This window comes from Leopardus geoffroyi, chromosome B3, assembly GCF_018350155.1.
Source record: "Leopardus geoffroyi isolate Oge1 chromosome B3, O.geoffroyi_Oge1_pat1.0, whole genome shotgun sequence".
NCBI lineage: Eukaryota > Metazoa > Chordata > Mammalia > Carnivora > Felidae > Leopardus > Leopardus geoffroyi.
The window spans coordinates 48,340,009-48,360,002 of NC_059337.1; the positions used below are offsets into that span (position 1 = coordinate 48,340,009).

General features: G+C 36.0%; 2 protein-coding genes across 5 annotated transcripts in view; one reads left to right on the plus strand and one right to left on the minus strand.

Annotated features, from left to right (window-relative positions):
* MNS1 (meiosis specific nuclear structural 1) overlaps positions 1–4,319 on the plus strand; it is a 49,886-nt gene extending 45,567 nt beyond the window's left edge. For both annotated transcript variants that reach the window (XM_045449647.1, XM_045449648.1), the window contains exons 9-10: positions 1,523–1,648; positions 3,264–4,319. In XM_045449647.1, coding sequence (XP_045305603.1) covers positions 1,523–1,648; positions 3,264–3,356 — 219 coding nt within the window. In that variant the 3' untranslated portion in view covers positions 3,357–4,319. The remainder of the gene's footprint in view (positions 1–1,522; positions 1,649–3,263) is intronic.
* The window catches only part of TEX9 (testis expressed 9), a 61,860-nt gene continuing 45,643 nt past the window's right edge, over positions 3,778–19,994 (minus strand). For all 3 annotated transcript variants that reach the window (XM_045449651.1, XM_045449649.1, XM_045449650.1), the window contains 2 exons: positions 4,781–4,915; positions 3,778–4,159 (listed from right to left, as the gene is read on the minus strand). In XM_045449651.1, coding sequence (XP_045305607.1) covers positions 4,085–4,159; positions 4,781–4,915 — 210 coding nt within the window. In that variant the 3' untranslated portion in view covers positions 3,778–4,084. The remainder of the gene's footprint in view (positions 4,160–4,780; positions 4,916–19,994) is intronic.

Here is a 19,994-nt window from a genome sequence, read left to right on the forward strand (position 1 = left end):
TAACAACTGACCTTTCCTCACAACGTTTCAGAATTTTTTTGCATCTCCTTTTTATAAAGAACAGATCAGTTAGGATTAGGTTTGGCTGCAGGTACAGAGTATCAAATTAATAGTGGCATAGTAGATAGTTTACCATTCTCACATAAAAGTCTAAGGGAATTCAGGGCTGGAATGGAGGCTGTATTCAGCTTCAGGAACCAGGGTCATCCTAGCATTTTGCTGTGGCTTCTGTAGCCTATAGCCTTTATCTTCATGGTCTAAATTGGATCTTCACCCTTCATGTTTCAAGTAGCAGATGGAAGAGTTGAAGAGAGACAAAGTGGGTGTATACGATTGATTCCTGGAATTTGCCATATGACACTTTATTTTTTTTATTTTTTTTATTTTATTTTTTTTTTGCCATATGACACTTTTGCTTATAGTCCATTGGCAGAAACCAAGTCCTGTTGTGACCACACATGATTATAAGGGAGCCTTAGAAATATAGTCTCAAAACAAATTCAGGTATAACAATTCCATGGCAGATTCTATAACTTTATATCATCTTAGAAAATAAGTAAGAGCCACTCAACTCTTTGATTCAATAACAAGATGGGTAGAGAGTGTCTTTTCTCAGCTACCAATGCTTCTTCTGATTCTGTAATGCAAATAAGGTAATATCATAGTAGACAAAATAGTCTCATTAGAAGCCATTAAAGGCTTAAGTGGCATTGGATATGGCTGTGTCCTAGCATCCTTCTTTATTTGGTAACTATGAAGAGTTTTGAAGAAATTGTGACCCTAGGAAACTACTTACTGCAAAGACCAGCTCAACATTAATACTACTTTAATTCTATGTAGGAATTCATCACTACTTCAGTGGCCTGCCTTTAGCACCCTTCCCTTTCCAATAGATTATTTGGATACAATGCTGTAAGAGTTCTTTTAAGCCCTAAAACTTTTAAAGCTGGCCATCTCTTCCATAGCATGTGGCACAGAATTTTGGTGCGGTTACATGAGAGCATTCAGAACTGTTGCCTGAGAAACACTGGTTCTCCTGTTAGAACTCTTGCTGCTACTGCTGTGCTTCATATGGACTCTTAAAATTTTTAACATACATGGAAATATTTATCTTTTAGATATCCCTATTCTGTTTCATCCAGTTTTTGTTTTGTTTTACACTGAAAGCTGCCTTCAGCAATTGGCATATGGTAAACATTACATAAATATTTGAATTAATTAGGAAGTCCCTTCTTTGTACATTTTTTCCTTGGTGATGAAGATGCTGTCCTGAAGATATATACTTGCCTCCCTAAAATCCCAGCCATGCCTCTTTTTTTTGTATCCTTAAGGGAATAGTGACTGTAAAAAATAGAGATTTGTGTATATATAATAAATACAAAAGATATATAAACTACATAATATTTTCTGTAGTGTAAAAAATAGTTCAATTTTATCTAATCCACTGCAAGATGGCTTTATTTGATGACTTCTTAAAAGATTAATATATTCTGTGACAATAAAATTTCATTTACATTTCCAGCAACGTGAACTGGAAGAATGGCATTTGCAGCAAAGACGACAAGGATGTATTAATGCAATTATTGAAGAAGAAAGACTAAAACTTCTCAAAGAACATGCTACAAAATTACTAGGATATCTTCCTAAAGTAAGTGAGATTTAATTCAAGGTATAATCTTCCTGAACTCTAATAATGGGGAAAAAACAGAGGGCCTGGGTTTCACTTACTTGTGGCTGTTACAAAGCAGCAGTGGGATCGGAGGCAGTCATTGAACATCTGTCTCTAAAATTAGAGTTGGTCTTGGCACATTCTTTTTTTTTTTCTTAATGTTTATTTATTTTTGAGAGAGAGACAGAGTACAACCAGCAAAGAGTCAGAGAGAAAGGAGACACAGAATCTGAAGGAGGCTCCAGGCTCTGAGCTGTCCGCACAGAGCCTGACTTGGTGCTTGAACTCATGGACTGTGAGAGCATGACTTCAGCTAAAGTCAGAAGCTTAACTGACTGAGCCACCCAGGTGCCCCAAATCTTGGCATATTCTTAAAGTAGGAGCTAGATTTACTGAATTTAAATTTTAGAAGTTCTTTTTCCCTTTTGGTGTAGGAAGTCTAAAACTACCTTAAAGCAACCGTGATACTTTTTGTACAGGAAACTCTTGTAATTGGTAACACTGATAACAGACACATGCTTGAACCGAGTCCGAGACAGAGCTGCTGTATAATGGGAGGTTATAAGTAGGTACTAAGTAATCTATTTTTAAAAGTACTTCCAGAAGGTAACAGATTTTCATGTATAAGTGGGATACATTCTGACTATAAATGAAATAACAATGGATTTTCCTAAGCCCCATAAACATCTGGACAACCTTCAAATAGAAGTGTCATTTGATATTTTGTTCCTTTGGAAGAATAAAGTGCTTATTTTGGGTTCAGTCCAGTGCTAAGGAAAGAGAAAGGGAAATATATGAGTAATTATTGCTTGTCCACAGGATGTTATAGTCTAATTGGCTGATTGGATTAATGAATATGAAATGATATACTGACAAAAGCTATAAGAAATTCATTTCAAAAAAATTAGACTATAAATTCTGGAGAATCTCAGTTTAGATACTTTTAAAAGGAAATAAATGTGGAGATAGGGAGAGTCTAACAAACCTGTTCTGCCAAAATGATTTTAATCTTTTAGGTCCTAATGGCCCTAAATGACCTAAATTATTCTTTAGCTCCTTTAAATTACATAAGTAAATATTTAAGAGCCTTTTATTGTGTACTATAAGGAAAAGAAAAGTAAATAAAAGCATCAAGAATTTCAAAGGGCTTGCTTAAAGGGCATGTAACTCCAAATCTGGAGTCTTTCCTGCAAGACAATGTTTGCTGATTAACCATAGAATGGGGGTGAGAGCCAATCCCATGCATGAATCTGGCAAAGCTCAGTCTCTTAACTCTGACTGTTCTCATACCTTATGAAATTCTCATTCAGCCAATCCAAGCAGTGGTACTTGAGGTAGTAAAATAGAATTCCAGATTCCTATTACAAATTCCTATACTGGAGCTGATAAATAAATCAGGAAATCAGGTCAAAGATTTCATTATACATAGAGTCATAATTTTCAGAGACTAGTGATATTATTTGTAAACCTATGAAATAGATTTCATTATCTTGGAGATAACTTTACAAATTTTTGTAGTCTATATGTTAGTCTTACAAGCATTTAGTTAAATATTCTGGCATTTGAAGTAACTCACAAAATATTTTTCCTGTAGGGAGTATTTAAAAAGGAGGATGATATCGATATGCTTGGTGAAGAGTTTAGAAAAGTGTATCAGAAAAGGAGCGAAATTTGTGAAGAGAAGTGATACCATCAAGATTTGGTAAAACCTGGATTGTTTTGTTTTCACCACTAGATGTCAGTGTGACTTTTGTTTCACAGGTCAGTGATAGAATCCATAATCTATTTGGATTTTCTAAAGCAACTCTGTATTTCATCATTTGTAAACAATTATCTATAAGAAAATATTTGTTTTCTGATAAAATTAAATTGCAGAATATTTTTTATCTATAAAATTAATTGCTATTAGTCAAATTCTTGTTCTTGTACTGATAATTTGAAGAGCTGAGTTACACACCACATTACAACATTTCCTTTATATAAATACAATACAGCCAAACCCAGGAGACTAACTTTTCCATACTACTCCTCCTGCTCAGAGCTTGGTATTTGTGTTTAGGGAAAGTATCTTTTTCTTTCTACTATAAGGGAAAAGAATAAAGAGTGAGGAATTTCAAAGTGCTTTATTGTCAATAAGAACTTAAATGACAGTTTATGTGCTAGTACTGTTTTTATTAACTAGAGCTAAATCACCAGAGCATAAAATACTTTATACAAAAGGGCAAGTGGCTCACAATTTTCTAATAATTTTCTATCCACCCCAAATCTAAACAGGGAATTTGTTGCAATTGCTTTGATTTCATCATCAAATATCTTAATTATTTATAAAGAGTAAAAATAAATCATTAAAACTTTAAATAAAATGTATATGGGGCACACAGTCAGTTATACAGACTAATTAAAGTAGGTCACTTATCAATTTCCCCATTCAAGTGCCTTCATAAATTCCTCTTCGGTGAAAGACAGCATCTTGGCAGCTTCAATATGCATCTGTATTTGTAACAAATCAATATTGTTTTAGCATTAAGAGTAGACCACAGGACAACACGCAGTTGATAAAAATGTGTATATAAATATGCTATCAAATGATAAGCTCTGTTGGAATGTGTACTCTAATTCCAATAAACATATTTGAAGTAATTACATTCAAGGGTCAGCCTGTAAAAGCCTATTTGTCCATGGTGGTTACTGAATCAACCTGTTGAGAGAACACTTCAGTAGTATTTTAATACGTAACCTTTGCAAAAAGGGAACGTGGCAGAGCCATGGCTTCGAATCTTCTCACCACCAGGTAATTCATGTGTAGAGAAGGGAAGAGTGATTTGGAATCCATTTTCACTCTTCCGTGTTTAAAGAGGCAAACCAATCCAATAAGATAATAGTATATTATACTCTTGTATATACTTTCTGTCATTAGGGAGTACCCATACTGTATTTACCAGTCCCATTTTCCACATTACTAATTTACCTGCCTGAAAATAGCCATTTGCTTGGATGACATGTAGAAATCTTATTACGTATGTTCTATAGGTAAAATTTTGTACCTAAGCATATCAAATACATCTAAAAATATCTACAATTTAACTGTTTTTTTTTTTAGAATAGACTCACCTTCTGCCTTTTTAAAACATCAATTAATTTTAACTGCTTCTTGAACCCTATCATTAATTCTCCTTTTTGTTTTTCTAGCTTCTTGTTTTCAGACTTTAATGCTTCAATTTTTTTGTGGTCCTCATTGGCTATATCCTGCACAAGGAAAAACAAATCCCATATAGTCTTCAAATTATAAAAACTATAGTCACTTTGTAATAACTACGTTTAAAATATAAAATTTTTGTAAATCTTCTTTGCATTATTGAAAAACTGACTTTGATAACGCATACATTTTAAGCATTTTAAATATAATTCAGTTCTAATTCCAGTAGTGGCAGAGTAACTTATAATGGACCAAACTCTTCTGAGGGTAACAATAACATATTTGAAGGCACAGATGAGTAATCAATAGTAAGCAGAAAGTGGAGATGATATGATCCTTGAAAAAAGGGAAATAAACTGACTGAGGTCCATATTCAACTGGCTTCTGAGAGCACTTTCCACTTAATGGGTTCACAGGAGATAGACCTCAAGGAAAAAGTAGTTTTACTGGGCTGAGGAATGAAAGAGCAGGGTTGCCAGGGTGGTAGAAATTTCCAGGTGGCAATCCTGGAAAGAAAAGAGCCCTCAAAATTCCCTCAAATCCTTGGCAGATACCTAGATAGCCCACGTGCAGAGTGAGACCCCTAGGAAAGGCAACATGAAAGGCAAGAGCTGTGGTCTAGAGAGCTGGGCAGAGAATTCAGCCAGTGGTCTGACAAGGCAGAGTTTGTAATCTTGGCAAAAATTACCTGAATGAGCTCTGCAGCAATTTGGACAGTGCAGAAAAAATATCTGTGAGCTTTAAGACAGGTCAGTAGAATTTATTTAAGTATAGGAAGACCTTAAAGAAATATTAAAGGAAGTCTTTCATGCAAAAGGACAATGATACCAGAAGGAAATCTGAATCTACATACACATAAAAAAGTACCAGAAATAATAGAATATTAGACTTTTTCTTTCAAAATAAATCTCTGTAAAAGATAACTGACAGTGATATCACCAAGATTAGGAAGCTCCAGACCCTTCTCCCCCCAACAAATACACAGGGAAACACTGAAGATACAATACACTCCCCAATGTAACATGAGAACTCTAGAAGCCAATTAAGCAGCAGTAACAACCAAACACCTTACCAACAAAAAGTCACATTCAAAATGATAGGAAATTTTATGGCCTTTATGCTCACCCTTTCCCCTTACTCTCCTGGCCTAGTGGAAAAAAGAAGCCTCTAAATTCATGGAAAAAAGAGTGGAACTTACTTGTGATGTTCTGACTTGTCTGAGGATTGCTTGAGGGACTGTCTTGCCTGACTCAGAGCACTGATGGGAACTGCTACACCTGACGGCTACTGGGGGTCTGCAGAACCATGAATGCCTAAGGGCAAGAGATTATGGGCAGAGGAATAAAATACAACATCTAAGGCCCTGAGAAGCAGCAGGGCTGAGACTCCTAGGAAATTAAGACGTTTAAATGACAAAAAGAGCTTTAAGACATATAGAAAATAATACAAAATGGTAGCAGGAATTTCTTCCCCATCACTAATAACTTGAAATGTAAGTGAATTAAAGTCCCCATAGATTGGATTTAAAAAACAAGATCAAGTATATACTGTCTACAAAAGACTCACTTTAGATCTAAGGACATACAGAGATTGAAAATGAAAGGATGGAAAAAGATAATCCATGCAAATGGTAACCACAAGAGGATGGAGGTAGCTACAATAATACCAAAATAGACTTTCAGTCAAAACAGGTACGAGAGACCAAAAAAAGGCCATTATATAATAATAAAAGGCTCAATTCACCAAGGAGCTATAACAATTATATATATCCAACATGAGTTGGATATTTAGGAACCCAACATGAGTTCCTAATATATGAAGCAAACATGGACACAATTGGTGGGAGAAAAAGAACCGCTCTACAGTTACAGTAGACTTCAATACCCCACTTGCAATAATGGATAGAACCAGAAAGAAGAGCAATAAGAACAGTACTTGAACAACCCTAAAGACCAACTGGACCCAAAAGACATATTAGAACATTACACCCAAGAAAAGCAGAATATATATTTTTCTTAAGTGCACATGGAACATTCTCCAAAATAGACCATTTTAGGCCACAAACAAGTCTTAGGAAATTTTAAAAGATTGAAACCAAAGTGTCTTTCCTGTTCACAGTGAAATGAAACTAGAAATCAATAGCAGAAGGAAAATGGAAAATCCATAAATACGTGGGAATTAACATACTTTTAAACAACCAATGGGTCAAAGAAGAAATCACAAGAGAAATTAGAAAAATATCTTCAGATAAATGATGAAAACCCAATATACCAAAAGTTATAGGATGCAGTGAGAGCAGTGCTAAGGGGAAAATGAAATGTATAGCTATAAATGCTTACATTAAAAAAGAAGATATCTCAAATCAACAATCTCACTATAACTAGAGAACTAAACCCAAAGCTAGTTGAAAATAGAAAATAAAGCTTAGAGCAGAGATAAATGAAATAGAGAATAAAAAAACAGTAGAGAAAAATCCATGAAACCAAGAGTTCATTCTTTGTTAAGATCAATAAAATTGACAAACCTTTACCTAGACAAAAAAAAAACAAAACAAAACACGATGACTCAACTAACATCAGAAATGAAAGCAGGAGTCACCTGGGTGGCTCAGTCTATTAAGTGTCTGACTCATGATTTCGGCTCAGGTCATGATCTCGGCTCAGGTCATGATCTCATGCTTATGAGATCAAGTCCCACATTGGGCCGTGCACAGGGTATGGAGTCTACTTAAACTTCTCTCTCTCCCTCTGCCCCTCCCCTGCTCATGTTTGCTCACTCTCAAAAAAATAATAATAACAAAAATGAAAAAGGGGATATTGCAACTGATTTTACAGAAACAAAGCCATTTTGGAAGATTTTATTTTTTAATTTTTTTTAACGTTTACAAGAGAGTGCAAGTGGGGGAGGGGCAGAAAGCAAGGGAAACACAGAATCAGAAGCAAGCTTCAGGTTCTGAGCTGTCAGCACAGAGCCCAACGTGAGCTCAAACTCACAAACCGTGAGATCATGACGTAGGTGAAGACGTTTAACCAACTGAGCCACCCAGGTGCCCCCATTTTGGGAGATTTTATTTATTTATTTATTTATTATTTTTGGAAGATTTTATATTAATGGGAGAGTAGACATTACAACTGATATCCCAGAAATACAGAAGATAAGAGAATACTATGAACAGTGGTACACCAATAAATTGGATAACCTAGATGAAACAAATTCCTAGACATTCCCAATCTACTAAAACTGAATGATAAATATGAAATCAGTTCAGGAAATCCAAATAAATCTGTACCTAGTTAGGAGTTTGAAGGAGTATTCAAAAACCTTTTAATAAGGAAATCCCTATTCAAAAACCTTTTAACAAGGAAATCCCTGAACTAGATGGCTTCACTGGTGAATTCTACCAAATATTAAAAAAAAAAAAAAATGAACATGAACCATCTTCAAATTCTTTACCCAAACTGAAGAGAACAAAACGCTTCCAAACTCATTCTATGAAGACAGCATCAGCCTAATACCAAAGCCAGACAAAAATACAACAAAAAAGCTACAGACCTATATCCCTCACAAATACTTACATGAAAATCCTCAACACAATAATAGCACACAATTCCACAGTACATGAAAAGGACTGTACAGAATGACCAAGGGGGATATACTCGTGGAAGCAAGGATGGTTCAACATAATGAAAATCAATCAATGTAACACTTCACATTAACACAATCAAAGAAACACACAATCCTCTTGAATGATGTCAAAAAAGGATTTGAGAAGATTAAACACGCTTTCATGTTAAAAAACATGAAACAGACAAGGAACAATGATCCTACTTCACCATAATAAAAGCCCCACATGAAAAGCCCACAGCTAATATACTCAGTGGTAAAAGACCAGAAGCTTTTACTCTATTATCAAGAACAAGACAAGGATACCTGCTTTTGCCACTTTATCCAACATAGTACTGGAAGTCTTGGTCAGAGCATCCAGGGAAGAAAAATAATAAAAGGCATCCAAATTAAAAAAAAGAAGAAGAAACATTATTCCTGTTCACAGATAACACATGTATGTGGAAAACCCTAAAGATTCTACAAGAAAACTATTAAGAATAAATTCATTTGGTAAAGCTGCAAGTTACAGAATCAATACACAAAATCAGTTAAGTTTTATATACTAACAATGAATATTCCTAAAAAGAAATAACCATTGTACAATAACCATTGTATTGTAACCATACAATAACCATTGTATTCAAAAGAATACAATACTTAGGAATAAACATAACCAAGATGAAATACTTTTACACTGAAAACTTGAAAACTGCTGAAAGTATTTAAATCCAAATAAATGGACAGGTATTCTGTGTTTCTGGATTGGAAAGACTTAATATTTTTATGATGCCAATACTACCCAAAAGATATTTATAGATTCAATGTCATCTCTATCAAAATCCCAACTGTGTTTTTTTACAGAAATGGAAATATCCATCCTAATATTCATCTGGAATCTCAAAAGGATATAAATAGTCAAACAATCCTGAAATGAGTAACAAAGTTGGAGGTCTCATACTTCTGGATTTCAAAACTTATTACAAAGCTACAGTGATAAAAGCAATGTGACACCTTCATAAAAGACATAGACCAATGGAACAGAATGCCCAGAAATAAACACATAAGGACAAATAATTATATTGACAAGAGTGCCAAGACCATTCCCTGGGAACGGACATCCTCTTTAACACACTGTACTTGGAAACTTGGTATCTCCAAGCAAAATAATGAGCCTGTACCTCTATATCATACTATCTACAAAAATTAACTCAAGTTTGGTTAAAGACCTAAATGTAAACCCTAAAATTATTAAACTATTAGAAGAAAACACAGGGGACATGGTACATGATATTGGATTCAGTTGTGATTTCCTAGGATGCCAAAAGTACAAGCAACCACAAAAAAATTTTAAAAAATACTACATTAAAGGACAAAATCAACAGAGTGAATGGCAAATCTCTGTAAATCATATATCTGACAAGGAATTAATATCCAGAATATGTAAAGAATTCCTACAAGTCAGTAACAGAGCACAGTCAACCAATTCAAGTCCTTGCCTATTTTGTAGACATTTCTCCAAAAAAAGATATACATATGTGTAGCAAGCACAAAAAAGGTGGTCAGTATTACTAATCATTAGGGAAATGTAAATCAAAGCCACAATGAGAAATAACCCCCTAATAAATATTAGGATGACTACTATAAAAAAAATAAAACCAAAACCACAAAAAAATAACTGCTGGTGAAAATACAGAGAAACTAGAACCCTCATGCACCATTGGTGAGGATGTAAAATGAGGTACTCCTGTGGAAAAGCAGTATGGTTGTTTCCTGAAAAATTAACAAGTATTTGCCATATGATCCAGCAATTCCACATCTGGATATATACCCAAGAAAACTGAACCCAGGGTCTTAAAAAGAGTAATTGTACACTCATGTTCATAGCAGTCAGTTAAGCAGCCAACTCGATTTCGGCTCAGGTCATGATCTCATGGTTCAAGGGTTCGAGCCCTAGGTCAGGCTCTGTGCTGACATTGCAGAGCCTGCTTGGGATTCTCTCTCTCTCTCCCTCTCTTTCTTTTTTTTTTTTTTTTTTTTTTTTTTTTTTCAACGTTTATTTATTTTTGGGACAGAGAGAGACAGAGCATGAACGGGGGAGGGGCAGAGAGAGAGGGAGACACAGAATCGGAAGCAGGCTCCAGGCTCTGAGCCATCAGCCCAGAGCCTGACGCGGGGCTCAAACTCACGGACCGCGAGATCGTGACCTGGCTGAAGTCGGACGCTTAACCGACTGCGCCACCCAGGTGCCCCGACTCTCCCTCTCTTTCTTAAGCAACCATCAGCTTCATAAGACTATGATAAAGGTAGAAGATGTTATATATACACCTAATGATAACCCTAAATCAAAAAACAGTAAAAAAAAATATGCAAAGAATAAAGAGAAAGGAATCCAAGTATATCACTAAAGAAAATCAGCAAACCATGAAAGAGAGCAAGACAAAAGTCAGAGAAAAACTACAAAAAAAATCCTACAAAACAAGTAACAAGATGACAATAAATACATACCTATCAATAATTACTTTGAATGTAAATGGACTAAATACTCCAATGGAAACACAGGATGACAAAGTGGATAAAAACAAAATCCATCTATATGCTGCCTATAAGAGACTCATTTTAGACCTAAAAATACCTGCAGATTCAAAGTAAGGGGATAGAGAAATATTTATTTTGTAAATGGATGTCAAAAGAAAGCTGGGATAGCAGTACTTAGACAAAATAGACTTAAAACACTGTAACATAAAGCAAAGAACACTATATATAATAAAGGGGACAATCCAAGAAGAAGATACAATAATTGAAAATATTTGTACACCTAGCATGGAAGAACCCAGATCCATAAAACAGTTAAAGACAAACATAAGGGAACAAATCAGTACTAACACAATAATAGTAGGGGACTTTAACATCCCACTTACATCAATGGACAGGTCATCTAAACAAAAAATCAACAAAGAAATAGTGGCTTTGAATGACACAGGAGACTAAATGGACTTAACAGATACATTCAAAACATCCTAAAATAGCAGAATACACTTTCTTTTCAAGCACACATGGAACATTCTCCAGAACAGACCACATATTAGGGCACAAAACAAGTCTCAACAGAATTTAAAAGATCAAAGTCACACCATACATCTTTTCTGACCACAGTTCTATGAAACTAGAAATCAATCAAGAGAAAATCTGGAAAGAACACAAATATCTAGAGGTTAAATAATAGGCTACTCAAAAATGAATGGGTCAACCAAGGTATCAAAAAAGAAATAAAAAATTACATGTAAACAAATGAAAATGAAAACACAACAGTACAAACTCTTTGGGATATAGCAGAAGTGTTTCTAAAAGGGAAGTTTACATAAATACAGGCCTATCTCAACAAACATAAAAAGTCTTAAATAAACAACCTAACCTTACACCCAAAGGAACTAGAAAAAAAAAAGACCAAACAAAACCCCAAACCAAAAGAAGACAATAACAAATGTTACAGCAGAAATAAATGATACAGAGACTATAAAAATTATACAACAGATCAATGACACCAGGAGCTGGTTCTTTGAAAAGATTAACAAGATTGATAAACCTCCAGGGAGACCCATCAAAAAAAAAAAAAAAAAAAAAAGAGGACTCAAACAAAATCATAAATGAAAGGAAAAATGACAACCAACACCATATAAACAATTTTAAGAGAGTATTATGAGAAAGTATATGCCAACAAATTGGACAACCTAGAAGAAATGGATAAATTCCTAGAAACAAATAACCTACCAAAACCGAAAGAAATAGAAAATTTGAACAGAATGATTACCAGCAATGAAATTGAACTAGTCAAAAAACTTCCAACAAACAAAAGTCCAGAACCAGACAGCTTCTCAGGCAAATTCTATCGAACATATTTTATTTTTTAATCTTTATTAATTTATGCTGAGATAGAGAGAATCCCAAGAAGGCTCCATGGGCAGCATGAAGCCTGATGCAGGGCTCGATCCCATAAATCATGAGATCATGACCTAAGCTGAAATTGAGAGCCAGATGCTTAACTGACTGAGCCACCCAGGTGCCCCAAATTCTATCAAACATTTAAAGAAGAGTTAATATCTAGTCTCCTCAAACTAGTCCAATAAACATAATAGGCAGAAAAACTTCCAAATTCATTCTATGGTATTAGTATTACTCTGATACCAACACTAGATAAAACCACCACACACACACACACACACACACACACACACACACACACCCACAAACACAAAGAACTACAGGCCAATATCTCTTATGAACACAGATGCAAAACTCCTCATCACAATGTTAGCAAACTGAATCCAGTAATACACTTAAAAAAATCATTCATCATGATCAAGTGGGATTTATTCCTGGGAATCAAGGGTGGTTTAATATTCATAAATCTATCAACATGATAGAGCACATCATTAACAGGATACAAACCATATGATCGTTTCCAAAAAGCATTTGACAAAGTACAACATGCTTCATGATAAAAACAAAAAACTCAACGAATTAGGTTTAGAGGGAACATAATTAAACATAATAAAGACCTTATATTGAAATCCCACAGCATATATCCTACTCAGTGGTGAAAAACTGAGAGCTTTTCCCCTAAGGTCAGGAGTAACACGAGGATGTCCACTCTCATCACTTTTATTCACCACAGAACTAGAAGTCCTAGCCACAGCAATCAGACAACAAAAAGAAATAAAAGGCATCCAAATTAGTAAGGAAGAAGTAAAACTTTCACTATGTGCAGATGACATGATACTCTTTATAGGAAACCCTAAAAAAGTTCGCCAGAAAATTACTAGCACTGATAAATGAGTTAAGTTGAGGGATACAAAACCAACGTATAGAAATCTCTTGCATTTTTATACACTAATAATGAAACAGCAGAAAGAGAAATTAAGCAAGGAATCCCATTACAGTTGCACCAAAAATAATAAAATACCTAGGAATAAACCTAACCAGAGGTAAAAGACTTGTACTCTGAAAACTATGAAACACTGATGAAAAAATTGAACATGACACAAAGAAATGGAAAGATATAATAAACATGCTCATGAAATGGGAGAATGAATACTGTTAAAATGTCCATACTACCAAGCAATCTACAGATTAAATTCAATCCCTATCAAAATACCAACAGCACTTTTCACAGAACTAGAATAAACAATCCTAAAATTTGTATGGAACCATAAAAGACCCCAAGTAGCCAAAACAATCCTGAAAAAGAGAAACAAAACTAGAGGGAAGTATTACAATTCCAGTCTTCAAGTCATATTACAAAGCTCAAGTAATCAAAAAGTATGGTACTGGCACAAAACAGATTCATAGAACAGAATATAGAGCCCCCAATAAACCCACAATTATATGGTCAATTAATCCTCAACTAAGGAGGAAAGAATATGCAATGGGAAAAAGTGTCTTTAACAAATGGAGTTGGAAAAACTGGACAGCTACATGTGAAAGAATGAAACTGGACCACTTTCTTACACCATACACAAAAACAAATTCAAAATGGATTAAACATGAGACCTGAAAAGATAAAAAAAAAACCTAGAAGAGCAGCAGTAATTCCTGTGACATCAGCTATAGCAATATTTTTTCTAGAGATGTCTCCTGAGGAAAGGGAAATAAAGCTTAAAAAAAATAACTATTAGGATCACATCAAAATAAAAAGCTTCTGCACAGTGAAGTAAACAACGAACAAAACTAAAATGCAACCTACTGAATGGGAGAAAGTATTTGCAAATGGCCTATCCTATAAAGGGTTAATATCCAAAATATATAAACAACTTCTACAACTCAACACCCAAAACCAAATAATCCAAAAATGGGCCGAAGACATGAATAGACATTTCTTCAAAGACATACAGATGGCCAAAAGACATGAAAAGATGCTCAACATCACTCATCATCAGGAAAATGCAAATCAAACCACAAGAGGTATCACCTCATACATGCCAGAATGGCTAAAATAAAAAACACAAGAAACAACAAGTGTTGGTGAGGATGTGGAGAAAAGGAACCCTCAATGCACTGTTGGTGGGAATGCAAGCAGGTGCAGCCTCTCTGGAAAACAGTATGGAGGTTCCTCAACAATTTCAAGATAGAAATACCATACGATCCAGTAGCTCCACTACTCAATATTTACCCAAAGAACATGAAAAGAATAATTCAAAAAGATATGTATGCATCCCTCTGGTTATTTAAAATAACCAAATAGGTAAGCAGCTCAAGTGTCCATCAACAGATGAAAGGATAAAGAAGCAGTGCATGTACACAATGGAGTACTATTAAGCCACAAAAAGAATGAAATCTTGCCATTTGCAACACCATGGATGGAGCTAGAGAATATAATGCTAAGTAAGTCAGAGAAAGACAAATACCTTATGATCTCACTCATATGTGGAATTTAAAAAACAGAATAAATGAGCTTAAGAGAGAAAGAGAGAATGAAAGAGAGAGACAAACTAAGAGTGAACTATAGAGAACTGATGGTTAACAGAGAGGTGAGTAGGGCAATGGGTGAAATAGGTGATGGGGATTAAGAATACGTTCATCAGATATGTGAGTACAGAAAATGTTTAAAATTGTTCAATCAGTATATTGTTTACCTTTAGCTAATATAACCTTGTATGTTAACTATAACTGAATTAAAATAAAAAACTTAAGAAAACAAAGACAAATTCATTATATGTCCACCATGAATTAAATTAGAAATCAGTAAAAAAAAAAAGTATCTGGAAAAATTACCAAATATTTGTAAATGAAACAACAAGCTTCTAAATAACTCATAAGTAAAAAAGAAATCAAAAGGAAAATTAGACAGTATGTGAATAGAATGAAAATGAAAAAATGACAAATCAAAATTTGTAGCTAAAAGAATGCATAGAAGAAAATTTACAATGTTAAATGCTTATATTAGAAAAGAAAGGGTTCAAATCAACAGATTCTGTTCCCATTTTAAGTAACTAGAAAAAGAACAAATTGAACCCAATTAAAGAGAGAGAAGGAAATAATAAATAGAAATCAATAAAAGAGAAAACTGAGGAAAAATAAATAAAAACTGATTTAGTAAGGTTCTAGTAAGGCTGATCAAGAAAAAATGATACAAATTACCAACATCAAGAATAAGGAGAAAAAGAAATGTATGAAAATGTGGGAAGAACATCAATATAAATTCTCTAGTTATTCAAAGGACAATAAAGGAATAACAAAAAAATTATATGCCGATAAATTTGACAACATAGGTAAAATGTAAAGATTCTGGATTTCGGGGAAGATGGTGGCGTAGGAGGATGCTGGGCTCACCACGTCCTGCTGACCACTTAGATTCCACCTACACCTGCCTAAATAACCTAGAAAACCGCCAGAGGATTAGCAGAACGGAGTCTCTGGAGCCAAGCGCAGACAAGAGGCCCACGGAAGAGAGTAGGAAGGGCGGCGAGGCAGTGCGCGCTACACGGACTGGCAGGAGGGAGCCTGGGCGGAGGGGCAGCCCGCCGGCCAAGCAGAGGCCCTGAGTCTGGCTTGCAAAAGCGGAGGGGCCGGAGGGAGTGTGTTCCGACAGTAAGCAGGACTTAACATCTGGGAGGTTATAAGTTAACAGCTCTGCTCGGAGAGCGGGAAGGCTGGAGGACAACGGGAGGGAGAGTTGCTGAGCCCCTGACAACAGAGCTCAGTTTGCCGGGGAACAAAGACGCTCGCCAGCGCCATCTCCCTCACCCATCCCCCAGCCAAAATCCCAAAGGGAACCGGTTCCTGCCAGGGAACTTGCTCGCTCCGCGCAAACACCCAACTCTGTGCTTCTGTGGAGCCACCCCTCCGGCGACGGGTCTGACTCCCTCCCGCTGCCACAGGGCCCCTCCTAAAGCGGATCACCAAAGGAGAATTGAGCTAAGCCTGCCCCTCCCGCCCCTGTGCACCTTGCAGATCCACCCCAGCTAATACGCCAGATCCCCAGCACCACAAGCCTGGCAGTGTGCAAGTAGCCCAGATGGGCCACACCACCCCACAGTGAATCCTGCCCCTAGGAGAGGGGAAGAGAAGGCACACACCAGTCTGACTGTGGCCCCAGCGGTGGGCAGGGGGCAGACATCAGGTCTGACTGCAGCCTGCCCACCAACTCCAGTTATTCAAGACAGCACAGGGGAAGTGCCCTGCAGGTCCGCACCACTCCAGGGACTATCCAAAATGACCAAACGGAAGAATTCCCCTCAAAAGAATCTCCAGGAAATAACAACAGCTAACGAACTGATCAAAAAGGATTTAAACAATATAACAGAAAGTGAATTTAGAATAATAGTCATAAAATTAATTGCCGGGCTTGAAAACAGTATAGAGGACAGCAGAGAATCTATTGCTATAGAGATCAAGGGACTAAGGAAGAGTCAGGAGGAACTAAAAAACGCTATAAATGAGCTGCAAAATAAAATGGAAACGACAACGGCTCGGATTGAAGAGGCAGAGGAGAGAATAGGTGAACTAGAAGATAAAATTATGGAAAAAGAGGAAGCTGAGACAAAGAGAGATAAAAAATCCAGGAGTATGAGGGGAAAATTAGAGAACTAAGTGATGCACTAAAGAGAAATAATCTACACATAATTGGTATTCCAGAGGAGGAAGAGAGAGGGAAAGGTGCTGAAGGGGTACTTGAAGAAATAATAGCTGAGAACTTCCCTGAACTGGGGAAGGAAAACAGCATTGAAATCCAAGAGGCACAGAAAACCTCCTTCAGATGTAACTTGAATCGATCTTCTGCACGACATATCATAGTGAAACTGGCAAAATACAAGGATAAAGAGAAAATTCTGAAAGCAGCGAGGGATAAACGTGCCCTAATATATAAAGGGAGACCTATAAGACTCGTGACTCATCTCTCTTCTGAAACTTGGCAGGCCAGAAAGGAATGGCAGGAGATCTTCAATGTGATGAACAGGAAAAATATGTAGCTGAAAATCCTTTATCCAGCAAGTCTGTCATTTAGAATAGAAGGAGAGATAAATGTCTTCCCAAACAAGCAAAAACTGAAGGAATTCGTCACCACTAAACCAGCCCTACAAGAGATCCTAAGGGGGCTCCTGTGAGACAAAGTACCAGAGACATCGCTACAAACATAAAACATACAGACATCACAATGACTCTAAACCCGTATCTTTCTATAATAACACTGAGTGTAAATGGACTAAATGCGCCAATCAAAAGACATAGGGTATCAGAATGGATAAAAAACAAAACAAAACAAGACCCATCTATTTGCTGTCTACAAGAGACTCATTTTAGACCTGAGGACACCTTCAGATTGAGAGTGAGGGGATGGAGAACTATTTATCATGCTACTGGAAGTCAAAAGAAAGCTGGAGTAGCCATACTTATATCAGACAAACTAGACTTTAAATTAAAGGCTGTAACAAGAGATGAAGAAGGGCATTATATAATAATTACTGGGTCTATCCATCAGGAAGAGCTAACAATTATAAATGTCTATGCGCTGAATACGGGAGACCCCAAATATATAAAACAATTACTCATAAACATAAGCAACCTTATTGATAAGAATGTGGTAATTGCAGGGGACTTTAACACCCCACTTACAGAAATGGATAGATCATCTAGACACATGGTCAATAAAGAAACAAGGGCCCTGAATGATACATTGGACAAGATGGACTTGACAGATATATTTAGAACTCTGCATCCCAAAGCAACAGAATATACTTTTTTCTCGAGTGCACATGGAACATTCTCCAAGATAGATCACATACTGGGTCACAAAACAGCCCTTCATAAGCATACAAGAATTGAAATCATACCATGCATACTTTCAGACCACAACGCTATGAAGCTTGAAATCAACCACAGGAAAAAGTCTGGAAAACTTCCAAAAGCATGGAGGTTAAAGAACACCCTACTAAAGAATGAGTGGGTCAACCAGGCAATTAGAGAAGAAATTAAAAAATATATGGAAACAAATGAAAATGAAAATACAACAATCCAAACGTTTTGGGATGCAGTGAAGGCAGTCCTGAGAGGAAAATACATTGTAATCCAGGCCTATCTCAAGAAACAAGAAAAATCCCAAATACAAAATCTAACAGCACACCTAAAGGAAATAGAAGCAGAACAGCAAAGACAGCCTAAACCCAGCAGAAGAAGAGAAATAATAAAGATCAGAGCAGAAATAAACAATATAGAATCTAAAAAAACAATACAGCAGATCAATGAAACCAAGAGTTGGTTTTTTGAAAAAATAAACAAAATTGATAAACCTCTAGCCAGGCTTCTCAAAAAGAAAAGGGAGATGACCCAAATAGATAAAATCATGAATGAAAATGGAATTATTACAACCAATCCCTCAGAGACACAAGCAATTATCAGGGAATACTATGAAAAATTATATGCCAACAAACTGGACAACCTGGAAGAAATGGACAAATTCCTAAACATCCACACACTTCCAAAACTCAATCAGGAGGAAATAGAAAGCTTGAACAGACCCATAACCAGCGAAGAAATTGAATCAGTCATCAAAAATCTCCCAACAAATAAGAGTCCAGGACCAGATGGCTTCCCTGGGGAGTTCTACCAGACGTTTAAAGCAGAGATAATACCGATCCTTCTCAAGCTATTCCAAAAAATATAAAGGGAAGGAAAATTTCCAGACTCATTCTATGAAGCCAGTATTACTTTCATTCCTAAACCAGACAGAGACCCAGTGAAAAAAGAGAACTACAGGCCAATATCCCTGATGAATATGGATGCAAAAATTCTCAATAAGATACTAGCAAATCAAATTCAACAGCATATAAAAGAATTATTCACCATGATCAAGTGGTATTCATTCCTGGGATGCAGGGCTGGTTCAACATTCGCAAATCAATCAATGTGATACATCACATTAATAAAAGAAAAGATAAGAACCATATGATACTGTCAATCGATGCAGAAAAAGCATTTGACAAAATGCAGCATCCTTTCTTGATAAAAACCCTCGAGAAAGTCGGGATAGAAGAAACATACTTAAACATCATAAGCCATGTATGAAAAGCCCACAGCTAACATCATCCTCAATGGGGAAAAACTGAGAGCTTTTTCCCTGAGATCAGGAACACGACAGGGATGTCCACTCTCACCGCTGTTGTTTAACATAGTGTTGGAAGTTCTAGCATCAGCAATCAGACGACACAAGGAAATCAAAGGCATCAAAACTGGCAAAGATGAAGTCAAGCTTTCTTTGCAGATGACATGATACTATACATGGAAAATCCGATAGACTCCACCAAAAGTCTGCTAGAACTGATAGATGAATTCAGCAAAGTTGCAGGATATAAAATCAATGTATAGAAATCAGCTGCATTCTTATACACTAATAATGAAGCAACATAAAGACAAATAAAGAAACTGATCCCATTCACAGTTGCACCAAGAAGCATAAAATACCTAGGGATAAATCTAACCAAAGATGTAAAAGATCTGTATGCTGAAAACTATAGAAAGCTTATAAAGGAA